The sequence below is a fragment of the Platichthys flesus genome, chromosome 11 (genome assembly GCF_949316205.1).
Source record: "Platichthys flesus chromosome 11, fPlaFle2.1, whole genome shotgun sequence".
Lineage (NCBI taxonomy): Eukaryota > Metazoa > Chordata > Actinopteri > Pleuronectiformes > Pleuronectidae > Platichthys > Platichthys flesus.
Genome location: NC_084955.1, coordinates 21935745 through 21951435, shown reverse-complemented (window position 1 = coordinate 21951435; position 15691 = coordinate 21935745). Strand labels below are relative to the sequence as shown.

Here is a 15691-nt window from a genome sequence, read left to right as displayed (position 1 = left end):
AGAAATTGAATATAGAATAATCCTAGTGATGTTTTTCGCTCTTGTGATTCATCTAAATTGTATGAATTGTTGCTTTATTTACTCTAGAATGGACCTTTTACATTTAAACACTTTATATTTACACCAGCTCCTCTCTACGGAGGCCGCCATGTTTTTTACAGTAACCCAAACTGGACAAAGTAAACATCTGTTCAGTTTTTATGACACCTGAGGGTTAGCACAGGTTTCCACATGTTTGGAAGCGGAGGGCGAGGTGAGGTGAATACCTGCTGCCACGTGCAACTTCCCCACTACAGAAGTTCTACACACCATACAACGTTACACACTGAACCATGCACGTCACTCTCATGCAGTCGACTGTTTGCAGCCGAGAAGACACCCACATCTACTGAACTCTGGCCAGGGGAAACCACACGGCCGACTTCCTCAGTGGGTGCAGTCTCAGATGAGCTGAACTACAGTTAATCGTGAAAACCACATGAGCAGAAGCCGGAGATGTGTCACCGGTTTGGAGGAGGAGGAGGAAACATGGAGTAACTTTATTACACTGGGATAATGAAGCAGTGTGAATGAGGCAACACAGATTTACAACACGAGCGCCTGTTTTATGTTGTGAATTCAACGCGTCATTGTACACTTGAGTTAAGTGATTTCCTTCTTTGACAATATTGATACTGGAATTTTTTTCAGTTTTTCTTGGTTTCAAACATTTACATCTGGTTACTTGATAATAGAAATTGTTTTACATTGCAGCCCTACTGGCACATTTCTGTTTTTTTAAATATCAAGCTAAAAACGTCCTTTTCTGTATCCGTCATTTTTATCTGCCACAGAATCGTAACCACCTCATTTCAGTGGCTCTGATTGAAACATGCTATAAGACCTAAAATGCAAATTGTACAAAGCTTAATTTTATTTTGATGGATACACAATGGCAGAGTTTTACATGGTTTCTCAGAATTGGTTTGTGCTTTTTCGGTTTCTGCCTCCTTTTGTGATTCTGCACCTCCCAGTTCAGGAATTACAGGTTTCACCAGTTGCCTCGTCACAGTGATAATTCATTCAGTTCCAGTTAAGATGCCAGGAACTGACATCCTCGATACTTGATGCCACGTCCAACCAAATGTCATTGAAATCTGTTGAGTTATCATTACCCTTAACCGAGTGCGAGTGATGTTCGATCGTATTGAGTCGGGCTTTGCAAGAAGTTTCTTCCTGTGTATGATGGAGTTTTCTTTCTCTCTGTTGGGTTTCTCCAAAATATCATATGGTCCCGACCAGAAAGTGCTTTGAGGTAATCCAATCGTTTCATCTTCCAGCCATCGACATGTTTTCTTTTCTTGAGTCTGAACCATTGTTGACTCAGGAATGGACCAGAGCCCAGAGGAAAAGTCTGCTGCTCACAATCCTCTTTTTTTTGTATCCTGACAATTTGAAGATGACAAAAGATCTACAACTTTTCTGCTAAACCATCCTTTAGGAATAAGGAAATAATATGAATCTAAAACAAGTGATACTGACTAGAGTCCTGCTGCTGTGGAAAAAAAACATGAGATCCAATTGATTCAAATGAAGCTCAGATTGTCAGATTAAAGAAACGGCTACAAACCAATGTAAACAAAAAATACTGACCAAAACAACAGCCCTGCAACTGAAACAGAATTTTCCGATTTATTTAAATAAATTTACTGTTCACAGTGTCAAGCGCTCAAATGCTGAAAAGCATTTAAAAAATGGTTGTTCACCCCCGCGGACATTTCAATCTTGGCAAGAAAATGAGCAGCTCAGTAAAATTCCCGAACATCATGTTCAGGCACAACCAACCAACTTTGTCAAGTCTCTTCTTGTCACAGCTTTAAACACCCAGAGAGTGTTTTTCTTACGGTTTCTCAGTTTACTCCTTGGAAATGTATGTTTACAAACTCTCCCAAGAGGCTCTGACCCTGAACAAACCAGTTCAACTGCTGTGACGACATTTAACGAATCCCTGAACGCTGGTTCCTACTTGCTGTTAAACTTGACGTTGTCGAACTTGACGATCTTCCCGTCTCGTGTCACCACCTCCTTCTGCTCCCAAGATCCCACCTCCCCGTTTTTCTCCTCAAAGCGCCGCATCACCACCCTCCCCGTCGTGGGCAGGTTGCAGGGCAGATTCATGGCGGCCTCCTGGTAAAGCCTCATATTCATGAGGCCCTGTGTGAGGTCACCCCCCCCTGTTGGCACCATAGCCTGGCTTTTGTCTTTGTCCTCAGTCCTCCGAAGGACAGGGGGAGTGGGGCGCTGGGCTTTGGGGTCTGGTCTGGGTGATCGCTCCCATTTTAGAGGTTTAATTGGTAAAGGATCCCTGTTAAATGGTGATGGGGCTCTGTTTAATGGGGAAGGATCCCTGTTGAATGGTGATGGGGCTCTGTTCAATGGGGAAGGATCCCTGTTGTATGGTGATGGGGCTCTGTTTAATGGGGAAGGATCCCTGTGGAATGGTGATGGGGCTCTGTTCAATGGGGAAGGATCCCTGTTGAATGGTGATGGGTCTCTGTTCAATGGGGAAGGATCCCTCTGGAATGGTGATGGATCTCTTCTCAGGGGAGATGGATCGCTGTTCCTGGCATTAACATTGGCTGAAGGTGGCTTGAGATGGTCTTTCTGTGTAGCTGCCGTGGTGACCTGTCCTGCACTTCCAGCCCTTCGTATTTCACTGATGACCCCCCCCACGGAGGCCCTCAGAGAAGGGTTGGGCTCCACCATCCTGCACACAGCGTGGCAGTATGGCTGATCGTGCAGGGTATCCTTGATCTTGGCGGGGCAGACGGTGGGTGTGTACAGCCGAACCCGGGCGCAGAGCTCGGCGATGATCTTCCCCATGGCCCACACGTCTGAGCGCTGGTCCCGCTGGCTGCCCCTCTGCAGCACCTCGGGGGCCGAGTAGGCCTCGTTGCCCATGTCAATGGCAGAGTTGAGGCCACGTCGGAAGAACTTGGCGAGTCCCAGGTCGATGATCACCGCCCTGTGTGTGTCATGTTCCACCTGGAGGACAAAAGTTTAGTTTGTGAGATATAGTTTCTAAAAAAGGCAAAATGTCTGGATAGTGGGAGGAGGTGGAGACGTGTCGTCCATCTTTATTTACAGTCTGTGTGCTAACGTGGCTAAAATGTAAGAAAACTGACACGTAAGCAAATAGAGAAACGATCGTTGCCACAGAAAGAATTATTTAACCAGACACACACCGGAACCGAAATGCTGCAAAACCTGCTAAATATTCTTGAGGTATATTAACTTGTCACTGACGATTAATTTTGTTTAATCCCTCTGATTGCATTATCCCAATAGTATTAGAAATCCAGTCAACAAAACTAGCATTAGCCATATACTAATTAAAACATTTATTTATTTTTTCCTTTATTGAGTTTTCTTGGAGCTGCAGCTCATATCGGACCCGAGCTTTAGTCCACGTTGCCTGGGACTGAGACGCTGACAGCACAGAGCGGCGCCCTCTCCACTCACCATTATGTTTTCAGGCTTGAGGTCTTGATGGACAATATCTTTGGAGTGGAGGTGCTGCAGCCCCTCACACATGCCAATGATGATAGTTCCTCGATTAGATGGAGTCAACTGTGGAGAGGAGAATTTCAAATCAAGTTTAGCTGGATTAGCAGAATCTTTAACTCCAGCCCTTAATTTCATCTGGCACCAAGTGTGGCCGTCACATCATATCTTGTCCTACCTGTATTTTAGACTTGGCAGCTTTGAAGATGGTCGTCTCCAGGTCCTCTCCGAAGACGAACTCCAGAGGAATGACCCATTTCCCGTCTTTCAGATTTATGTTTCCCAGAAGCCTCACTATGTTGGGATGATCCAACTTGCTGCGGATCAGCGGCAACACAACATGTCAAAAAGAAATGGACAAATTCAATTAAATCAATCATATGACCTGGATCCATTGGGAGTAGATAAATCTCCAGTACGTTGCTACGTACTTGTACACATCACACTCTCTCTCCAGGTCCTTCCTGCTGATGAGATGTTGGGGGACCCTCTTTATCGCGGCCCAGGTGTCGTTGTACTTCTCTTTGTAAACCTTCCCGAAACAGCCCTGTGCGATCGTGGAGGTGGAGTACGCCATCTAGGGGTCGTCGTGAAGGCTGGAGAGTGAGAGCGAGGCCATTTTTACATTCAGGTTGAAGCCCCGACTATGAACATCGTTTTTAATTTCTTTTCGCTTTTTGCAATTTTTCTAAGCATCCATCAATTATCTATGAAGCTTATAAGCTTATGCAGCTGATGCATCTGATATTGGCCGAGAGGCGGGGTACAAAATACAATCTGCATGTCTGTGGACTGTGTGGGGGGGAGTCAAAGTTCCTGGAGAAAACACAGACATGGGGAGAACATGCAAACTCAACAGGAGGACCAAGCTGAGCTGGAAACCTTCTTTATGTGTTGAAATCCTCTTCATGGCCCCTGCGTGTGTATGGGTGACGCGTGTGTGTGTGTGTGTGTGTGTGTCCAGGATGACCAACCCTAGCTTTTAACAGAGGTTGTAAAAAGTACAACTGAAGGGGCTTTGCCTGCTTGAGGATCCTCTCCTAAGCACACTTCCTGTTTTCCAGCTTTTCAACCTGGACACGTGTGATCTACGAGACTTTCCTCTTAGTCACCTTGAGTTTTGGACTGTGACTCAAACTCTGGCAAAAAGAGATTTATCCTAATGTGTGAAAGGCTATGAAACAAGGGAGGCCATTCATTAAGTTAAATTCTAATTGGCAGAGTGTTTCAGTATATTTAAGCACAAGTTTAATCATTAGTCCACTCAACCCTCTCACAACCTCATCTAAAGTAACTAAGTACATTTTCACAAGCACTTTACCCAAGCCCCTCTTTGAGTACTTTATGTAACTAACTCATTCACCTAACTGCTCTCTAACCACAAAGCCACTGTGCGGAATTCACACGTCCTGTCTTACATAAAGGATTCTTTTCAGCACGAGCGTCTCTTTCGAGCGTCTGTCAAGATAAAGAGCAAATATGCTCAAACAAATAGAAATAAGGATTTTCAGGAAGGGAGTGTCGCCTCCGCTGAGAAACACTGTGAATCGTGCGAGGCCATCCCCTCGATAACTTGCTGCCAATCATGCGGATCAAGATATGAACATAATACCGAAGATGGGAGGCGATTTTGAGAATGTGGAACCAGGATTTCCTGAATCCTGAAGTGAATGAATAGACCTCAGTGGTGGAGCTCACAAATCAACCTTATCTGAACCTGTTGACTAAATAACAGCTCCTGTGCATTGATCTATACAGGCCTGTTTATGGTTTTTAGGGATTTTGACACAAGATTGACCTCCCGTCAGCATTCTTCAGTCACACACACACACACACGCACCCATACTCGGAGTTGTGTGTTGTATAACAGGACAATTAAAAAGTGGACCAACAGGTAAATCCACGTGTCTATACTCTGCTGAAATATGAATTACAAGGACACTTGTAATTTATGATCTTTAGAGAAAATACTGTACTGTTTACTTTTCATTTGCTAATAGCACGAGAACTAACAGTCTAAGTGTTTACGAGTACAACTTTACAACAACTAATACTCACAAAGGACTAAAATATGAACGTGTAATAACCAGTGGATATATGACAGACTCATTAGCACATAGACTATTTGACTATAATAACAACCTCCTGAAATGCTGTAATCTAGAATAATCCAGAGTGCAGACCCGGGGCTGACTGGTTGGAAACAATGAGTGAAAAGATTAATATGTGATTTCCTGACTACAATACTTTAAAATACTGTGAATAAATGTGGATAAATCCAGGGTCCTACCTTGCTGTGGAGAGGAAGCAGTTCCGTCAGGTCTGAACTCGAGTCGACATAGTTCTGTTTCCTTATAGTCGCTCCACGCCTTCTTCTTGGTGTTCCACTGAATTAGGCGTCACTGCCAGGGAAAGCAGATGCACCAATGGGGAAAGGTAGAACCAGTTGGAGCAGCACGCGTCTGATAAACAGGAGGATGACATGTGACTGTGGAACCAGGGCAGCTTTAAGTAGGGGAAGGTTGGGGGTTTGACCATGAAAGTACTGATCACAATAGCAGCAAACCTATAATATAATGTCATGGCCTTAACACAGTGGTAAGTTATACTTTACAATTGTAAGGGAAAATTCAACGGACCAGTTGTCTCACTACTGTGGCCTTGGCAAACAGGGAGTTTGCTACAGCGGACGGACACAGAGGAGATTTCATATCTTTTTTTCTTATTACGTTTTATGAAGCCCCTATTTGTATTAGTTCTGGCCTGTCTTCTGTTTTTCATATTGTCTTGTGAAACGCCTCTTTGTATAGATCCTGGCTTTTTCCCACTTGCAGCCAGTTGTTCCATCCTGAGCACCCGTGCGTTTTGTGTAAACTCTGCAGAGTTACTATTATAAAGACTCAATGGCAACTCCAGTCTGAGAATTTCATTATTTCAAATCTCAAGATGAATTTCCATCACAAATATATCCAGATGATATACTGTAGCATTGATGGAAAAGACCCCTGGGTACACACTGTTAAAGCCCCTCCCTGTATAATCCTCAATCAAATTCATTATTAATGATTGTTTGCATTAGTTATTGTTATAAATCAAAATTGTTGTTCCTGTGATTTATATTATCCTCCTGTTTCTATTGTTTATCTTCCTGAGTATTTATATTGATTATTGATTTAATATTTCCTATTTATTATACTGGTTCTATTTATATTTTGGCCTATGAAAATGTATGCTTTTTTTTATATTTCCTTATGTTTATATAATGTGTTTAACTGATGCTTCTTTCTTTTTTTACAATACCCCTTTGCTGCTGTAGCACATCAGATTTCCCCCAATGTGGGACGGATAAACGATGTTCTTCTCTTTTTTCCTGGCATTTCTGTTTCAGTTTCACCACAAAGGTGTGTGGTTTACATTGCTTCACACCAATTTACAGTGAACCAAGGTATTCACGGAATCATTCACCAGCTGTAGATGCCACGGTGACTCATATAGATACAAGCTCCACCTGCTCTCCACCTTTTTCTAAATATAACATTTAACTGCAGGCACTTCCAGGAAATCCATCTCTATTAGAAAAAACTGCATTTTTTTTATGAACAAGCTCCAAAAATGACCAAGGATCAAATGTCTGCTGTTTCTGAACCTCTGTAATGTTTCCTGCTTCTGGGAGAGCGTGGTCTAGGGGATAGAGCAGGTGCCCTGCAACAAGAAGGTTGCTGGTTCAAATACCACTCTTTCCCATCTGCATGCCTAAGTGTCCTTGGCAAGATACTGAACACCTAAATGGCCCCTCATAAATGTTGAGTGTACTAAAAATGTAAGTCGCTTTGGACAAAAGATTTCTAAATCTATATTAGAAATCCAAACTGGGTAAGATTAAATACCTTTTCTATATGTCAAGTATAACAATTGTGTTTTGTTTGTACTGTTGTACAAATAACAATACTTCTTTTTTTTTTGCTCTACTTAACTTTTCTTCATTTTTATGATTTATAATTGTTTTTGTTTGACCTCTGGTTTCTCTTGTATTCCTGGTTATACCCCTGCCTGGCAGCACGGTAATCCCCAAAGACTCAAATGAAACAGTCTTTTGAATTAACAGGAGGACGTGAGACTGATTATTTGAACGTGGCTCATCTGCTCTTCTTTATCGGCCACTGTCTTCGCGCACTGTCTCCTCCCCCCCACCCCCTCTGATTCTCAGTCAGCAAATGTAACCACATCTAGACAAATACGGAGAATACGGTCATGGTGAGAAAACATCTGAGTGAAATTTAAATAAAGAGGGCCAACAAAACAGAGCTGGTGGTGTGAACTGGTTCTCTCCTTTTCTTCCTGTTTGTCACACATTATGAAACATGCATAGCTACAGTGCAATTGCTGTGGATGGAAGCTGCTATAAATCCCCTTACCCCGTACTCGTATGAGTGTAAAAAAATAATAGTAAAGTGTAAAGCTAAAAATAGTAAAACACATGGCTTGAGTTCAGCTTGAAATGTTCTGTGTAAAATTGAATCTTGGTCCCCTAACGGTGCCCTGTGATGAAATCATTTCCATGATCCGCCCACTCTTATGTCATATGTTTCAGATTGCTTTGTAGCTCATCTTTACAACAATCAGCCAGTCAACAGGTCACTCTGTCTATCCTCGGCCAAGTAGTAAGTATGATTATTTATTTTTATTTGACTTTCAGATGGCAGGCGTTTATTGATTCTCAGGTTTTGACTGGATGTTGTGCCTGAGACCGGAACTCGCACTTGCTTTGACTCCGACACCAGGTTTCATTCATTCATTCAAGTAATGAAATGAGTCGTTTATTCAGCAAAAACAAACTAAACCTAGACCACCTGTTATGTTTTGTTTATATTTATATATCGTTGTCGAAGAGTTTTACTGTACGAGTGGTTTTCATCAAATGAAGACAGATTTAACAGATTGACTGTTGCAGAATTTAAGTAGCTGGGGTATTAGCGTCAACTGAGGGCAGGAGATTGCTGATTTTATTTCTAATAGTTAGACTTTTATCATCAGAGGAGGTCATAAAGATATTGTTATTCAGGGTTTAGTGGTGAGGTGTGACTCTCTGTCAGCCTGGCCACAGAGCTGAAGAGAAACCTGGGGTTGTTTTAAGTGTCTTCTATTAATGTGGATCAGTAGGCAGCTCTTGCTTTGTGGAGGCCTAGTAGATGTTCAGTTCTGACCCTGTGTGATAGTTCAAGGTCAAGTGTGGTTACAACAATGAGCAGGTCGGTGCACATGTATTGTCTTAAACTCTGCTTTGGATAACAATGAATGCTTTATTTCTGCAATGGTGGAAAACACAAAACTGTTTTTATCAGCGCCTGTACAACATACATATCCCTACAAAAACAGTCATCAGTAAGCTAATGATACATGTGCATCGCAGCAGACATGTCTAGACACATCTCCACATCCACATGCAGATCAACTAAGACTCTGAAATAACAGACAACACAAAAAATGATGTTAAATCACTAGAACAACATTTCTTAATATCTTTAGTCACTTATTACACTATTTACAACATTTAAAAAACAAAAGTGGGGAGAGCAAACAACGTGGGTACCTTTCTTGAGGGAGTGAAGAGCACTACTCCTCAACACCCCACCCCACAAGAAGACACGCACACTCAACACAATACCCCACCGCATTATATACACAATCATAAAAGAACAGAACGATGGAAACTCGACAAAAAGAAACAGACAAAAACCTGTAACACTGGAAGTGGCGTCAATATAGCTCAACAACCAAATACCCCTTTTACATACACACTGACTGAAACCAATTGAGTGGAGTACTGAATAAATGCTACGCTAAGGCTATCATTATCACTCGCAACATGAATATTAAAGTCACCAACAATAATTACTGCATCTGTATTTAGGTTTGGCTCAATAAAAACTCTGGGAATTCCGTTCATATTTTCAAAAATCAGCCCCCGGAGCAGGTTCAACTACATCACAGAGGATTGGCTGTTGTGATTTCTTGGATGATGTGGAAGACTACGAACTAGACTTAAAAAAAAAGGTGTAGCTTAATTAACGTTTAGGATTTATTGATAGACTGGAGTTGAAAATAGCAGCAACTCCACCTCTTCGGGCCAAAGTCTCTGGGAATGTGTATTTATATAACTGGGGTTTGTGGGGGGGTAGATTCATTTAGGCTGACATATTCATCAGGATTCAGCCAGGTCTCAATGAGGGACAATAAATCAATGTTGTGATTAGAGACTAGGTAATTTACTAAAACAGCCTTTGGTGACAGTGATCTTATGTTTACATTTAATTCTCTTTGTTGTGTTGTAACAGATGGTTTTGTACATTTTTATTCGTTTTTTTTGTGTGGAAATCTCCTCCTGTTATCGTAAGATTTAAATCATTTCGTTGGATGGGGGAAAGGCACAGTCTCTATGGGGTTGTGGTTGAGAGACGTGCGTAGCTCTGCGTCCTCCTGGTCACACCTCTATGCCCCATTGCATAACATTTCATTTATATCCAAAGCGACTTACAATAAGAGCATTCAACCCCGAGGGTACAGACCCAGAACAACAAGAATCAAGAAGTACAATTTCTTCAAACATAAAGCAAAACTACTAAGTGCTAAACGTTAGTGCCGTATATAGGTATAGTCGGAAGAGGTGCTTTTTTTAGTTTGCGGCAGAAGATGTCTTATCCATGATATCCGGATGTGGATCTCATTCCTCCATCACAAGTAGGCTCAACGACGTCTCTCACAAAAAGTTGACCAAGTGTCTAAAAGCCTGGAGCAGCTTGCAGGACAGCACGTGGACAGACAGCGGCTAAAAGACAACAAGCGGTCATCACCTGTCCTGTGAGGAAGAGGTCCTGGGACAAGTAAAGCCCACACGGACCCCACATTAACTTTAGTGACCTCCGACACACGGAGCCGGGAGTCGCGGCTGCCGACGTGCATGACGATCGAACTTTATTTAGGTTTATCTTTAGCCAGCAGCTTCATTTTGGATTCGAAGTCGCCTGCCGCTTTGGTCGCCAACCGTCTACTCGGGACCGAGTCGCCGATGGCCGGAGCTAGCTTCCCACCAGGTGCGTCGTTGAGTTGAGGTGATCTGTTTGAAACGTCTCTAATCGGGGGCTCGGATGTAGCACCATGCCCCCTCCGGAAAGCCACCAAGCCGCCATGGGCTCCCGGCTGCTCGGGAAAAGTTCAGGAACTGCTAGCGGGGGCTAAGCTAGGGGATTGCTAACTAGAGCTAACACCGGTTCTAACGGCGTACACCGAATCTGAGGGGGGAAAAGAGTTCAGTAGAGGCTGAGTTCAAACGGAAAAGCTCGGCGAAAATGGAAAAACACCAAGTCGCTAAAGCACCAGATAGTTCGGGTTGGTATGCGGGGATGTGGAGCTATAGATCGGCGATGTGCCCGCAGAAATACAGAGAAATGTCGGTGTTAGCAGCGGAGCTAGTTCCAGAGAGAGAGACAGCCAGGATAATCCGGAAACGGTGCAATGGACTTGTCCTATTACGTCAGCGCATGTTCCTGTGAACGGCGCAGAATAGCTACACCTCATTCCAGTAGATAATTATCATGTTACTTGTGTGTCTGTTATTATTTACAGCGATGCACAAAGTTAAATTAAGTGAACATGGTAGTAAAATGGATTTGTATACATTCTCTTTGTCTGTGTTTCCAGTGTACCTTCTGCTATTGGTTATCATGGTTCTGGTCCCTGTGGGATCTACTGGTATGTATCGACAGATTTATATACTGCAATATATTAAGTGTCAAAGCAGTTACACAGGGGAGCCTTGTACTTATTGGTAAACTTTCTGTCTTGCATAGAAGCTGAAGCCTGAAACATGCTTCTGCGACTGCGTCTGCGTCTTTTCACGCCGCTGTGGCGCAATACTCGTTTTCATTCATGCTTCCCCAACCGTTGCGCGTCTTACAAAGCAATTCCGCGCCAGAACACTAGGCGGAGTAATGCTTTTTGTCGAGACGACCTTAGAGACGCCTTCTTTCTTCTTCGTTGATTGTTTATTTACATCCTCGTAGCCTTTTTCTGGCGGACAAATCCGCCAGTCAGTGACAGGTTATACAAGTGATCATACTATCGGATATCTTCTGCCAAGTGCTTTTCTATATGGTCCATATTCGTTCTTCTAAATCTTCCGTGATTTCTGCCGGTTTTATGGGGCATGAAACCGGAAATGCAGCTCCAGAAGGGATGTAGAGCAGACCAATCACAGCCTTGCGGGCTGAGGGAGCTTGCGGAGCTTTGCCGTAAATTTTAGAAAAGGGGGTCGACACCCGTCAGCACGTAAGGAGGGATACATAAGCACGTAAGGGACCCGGAAGGGCTCTTGCGCTTACGGGCCCGTGAAAACGCAGAAGCATGTTTCAGGCTTAAGATTACTTTTACATAGTGTTGGCAAAAAAACTGTTTTATTTTCCACACATTGTAGTATCTCCACCTGGACATGAAAAGAGTAAGTTAAGACATTTTGTAGAAGTCTCGATTACACAAATATGCTGTAATTTTCAAATAACATCACTGCAAGAATGTTTTTGGCATTTTTTTTTTGCTATGATGAGATCAAATGATGCTTTATTAATCCAGAAGGAAATTCTTGTGCCAGCTTGCTCCAAGGTTACAGTGTCAACAACATGTTTATAACAGGACAGAGCGATTAAAACAATAATGGATTAAGCTTTAAGTAAAAAATAAAAGTTTAGTAGTAGTGTGTACAGACTAGTAATGCAGAACCAGTGCCTTATAGTGAATACCATTTGAAATGAGAATAAAATGAAAAGAAAGAGAGTAAAACTAATACTAAACAAGTGTAAAGTAATTAAATAGATAGTAGTAAGTAGTATGGGATATTACACATGAGGTTAAACAATACACATATTGCACATGAGGTTATTTGCTACTCATCAATCTTCTGCTCTTCTTTCACAGTTCAGTGCTTTACCTGCATGGACAAGGAGCCGTGCTCAAACTTGTCGGTCATATATGGAAAGAATGACACGAAATTGTACGAAAGAGACGGTCAAGAATTTCCAAAATGCTCTGCAATCTCCTCACCGCCACCTGGAAAATGCTCTGTGTGCGACGTCCCATCCAACATCAGTATCATTTGCTCAGGGGAAGTAGGGAAACTGGAGGTTGAGTCCAGTGGTGGAGACCAGATTTCAGACATCTCCTCTCGTTGTGAGTGTGACACGAACAAATCAAACACAAAGCTCATGATCGAGGTTAATGCTGAAAAAATCCGCCATGACATTTCAATTGCAAGTCTTTTCTTTTTTTTACTGGAAAAACCATGCACAACATACTTTACTCCACACATACAACATTGGCATCTTCATAATTGATCAATTTGAAAGAATGTTAAATTCAAACTAAAATACATCAAACACAATCATTCTTAACTTTTACACCATTTAAGGTGTAAAAGTTAGAATGGGGGGGTATATGCGTACCCCCAATATTTTATCGTCCATCAAAATAAACTTCAACACCGTCCTTCGCATTCTTCCATGGTGATATTGTGGAACCACTTCTAACGGCTCTGTGTTTTAGTCATTGAAACGTTTTTGGGGTTTCTATTTAAGTTCTTACAAATGCGTTAGGTGCAGTTGCTGTCGTAGATGATGAAAGAAATGGAGTAATGCCTGAGTCATTTGCTTGTATGAAAACTAAATCTGTCATCATACCATACTTGAAAGTGGTGGTTATCATGGACATCAAAGCCATGCTTATGTCCTTATTGACTATTCGGTTAGATCAAAATAACCTTTTGTCATGGATTCACTCACACAGACACACCATTTCCTGTTGCATGTTCTACGTCACTACCTTTTTTTTATTTTGATACTCACGCTTGTCTCCGTTACTTCTAGGTAGCTTCACTTCTGTTCACAGGTGGTCTCACATTTTCAGTGAAAGATAACGTCGTTGGCTGAGTTGTATACTCTTTATTTCTCTGTGAAGCACCACCCATTGATCTGAAACTTTTATTCAATAAAAGCGCTATTGTATTGTATGTGACTGCAACCCTTTAATCTCTTTTAAAAGCTTTTGCCATCATGGAATCATTAATTTCAGTGTTTTTATTCTATATAAAAGGTCTTAATGTTTTAAGACATGAAAAGTTTCCCTCTCTTTCTGATGCTGTTTTAATTTCTTCAGGTTCCTTCAAGTTTCCAGAAGAACACCAGCAGCTCCCCAGTTCTGCAGGATTGATAACCAGCAGTATGTATTTAACTCAAGTTTCAATTTAACAATGATGTTAATAGCTTCAAAATCTAGCTAACTTGCCAGAGGCCATATGGTTTTTCCTTGATTCTGCATGACAGCCATCTTTTTTCATTTGGCAGATTTCTTTTTGATTGTGCTCGGAGTGCTCACACAGTTTTTTTGACATGGTAAGTTGGAATCCTTCTTTATTTTAATGCTTCTTTTGCTTTCATTTCATTAATGACCAAATATTTCATTCACACTTCTGTTTCCACAGTTGAATAAAGAGTTTATGGTGCAAATGTATTTGATTATTGATAGTTACAGGTTACTGGATGTCTAACTTCAATCTCAGCTGTAAAATATTATTTTTAAATATTAATTCAAAAAATACAGGAGTGGGCTCATGGTCGCACTAGTCGGGTTTGGATCTGTTCAATTGAATATGTTTACATGTGACACACTTTATGTTGTAAAAAGGATTTAAAGTGGTCGACAGTGAAGAAGTGGGGGATGAAAAAGGAAAAGGGTGACTCTCACCATGTCATTCTGATCTACAATTTATTGAGCTCTTTCATTTAACATTTTGATGTCAAGTCTTAATTGTTTAAACTTTCTTTAGCTGCCATGTAGATAACATAACTGCACACTGTATTTTATATGTGGGACAACTGCTATTTGATAACAAGGCTTCATTTATCTGCAGTGAAATTGTTTCATTCATCAATGAATCGAACATTTTATTTTTAAAAGAATCACTTCCTAATGACTCTCCTCCTATCTTCACCATAATAACCTTCTTGCTTCTGCCTCACCAGTCCGGTTTCGAGGCAGGCCACTCAACTGAGACCACTCTCCTTGCTGTCGCTGAGCAGCTTCACACTGCTAGAGCAGCCTCGCTCGCCTCTGTCCTCATCCTTCAAGACCTCTCTGCTGCATTGACACAGTGAACCACCAGGTCCTTATTTCCTCCCTTCAGGACCTGGGTGGCTCAGGCTCTGCTCTCTCCCTGCTCTCTTCCTACCTCAATGAACGCACTTACCGGGTAACTTGGAGAGGAGTTGTGTCTGAACCTTGTCCTCTCACTACTGGGGCCCCTCAAGGTTCCGTCCTGGGTCCTCTCCTCTTCTCTCTGTACACCAACTCTCTCGGCTCTGTCATTCACTCACATGGCTTTTCCTACCATAGGTATGCTGATAGCACCCACCTAATCCTCTCTTTTCCCCGATCTGAAACACAGGTAGCATCACGCATCTCTGCCTGTCTGACTGACATCTCTCAGTGGACGTTTGCACACCAGCTGAAGATTCACCTGGACAAGACTGAATTACTTTTCCTTCCAGGGAAAGACTCTCCCACCCATTACCTGACTGTTAACTTTGACAACTCCGTGTTAACCCCCACACAGACTGATAGGTACCTGGGGGTGACACTCGACAGCCAACTCTCCCTTCCTGACTACATTACTGTAACTACACGTTCAAAAAAGGCAGTGGTCTAGTGGCAGAAACTTGGACTATGGGCAGAGAAGGTCTCTGGTTCGTCTCTGGTTCGACTCCACGGAGAGACAACAAAAGACGAACCTGGATTGATCTGTCCAAAAATCCAAGAGTCTCCCTACCCTGTCTAGTGCCCCTGAGCAAGGAACCTTACTCCCCCAACATCTGCTCCCCGATCGCCGTACATGGTCGCTCACTGCTCTGTGTGTCCTGCACCAGATGGGTCAAAAGCAGAAGTTAAATTTCCCTACCTGCATGAGCGTGTGTAATCTGTATATTCATGCTGTACAACATCAGGAGAATACGCTTGCTTCTTACTCAGAAGGCAGTGCAGGTTCAGGTCCAGGCTCTGGTCATCTCACGACTAGACTATTGTAACTACCTCCTGGCAGGTCTACCTG

The 15691-nt window shown here is 42.4% G+C and overlaps 1 protein-coding gene across 1 annotated transcript; it reads right to left on the bottom strand.

Annotated features, from left to right (window-relative positions):
• Positions 1–523: 523 nt before the first annotated feature.
• Positions 524–5906, bottom strand: zmp:0000000881 (probable serine/threonine-protein kinase kinX). The gene is made up of 5 exons (XM_062399063.1): positions 5834–5906; positions 3975–4139; positions 3722–3860; positions 3502–3609; positions 524–3024 (listed from the first exon to the last, which is right to left on the bottom strand). Exons 2-5 carry the CDS (start codon positions 4118–4120, stop codon positions 2002–2004), a joined length of 1416 nt encoding a protein of 471 aa, XP_062255047.1. The 5' UTR covers positions 4121–4139; positions 5834–5906; the 3' UTR covers positions 524–2001.
• Between the last annotated feature and the right edge of the window lie 9785 nt (positions 5907–15691).

Excerpts from the sequence above, each read along its gene's own strand:
- zmp:0000000881 (XM_062399063.1), bottom strand. The coding sequence starts at position 4,120 with ATGGCGTACTCCACCTCCACGATCGCACAGGGCTGTTTCGGGAAGGTT. Across the intron at positions 3,861-3,974 it reads AGAGAGTGTGATGTGTACAA|CAAGTTGGATCATCCCAACA; the intron begins GTACGTAGCAAC and ends GCTGATCCGCAG. Across the intron at positions 3,610-3,721 it reads CTGCCAAGTCTAAAATACAG|TTGACTCCATCTAATCGAGG; the intron begins GTAGGACAAGAT and ends TCCTCTCCACAG.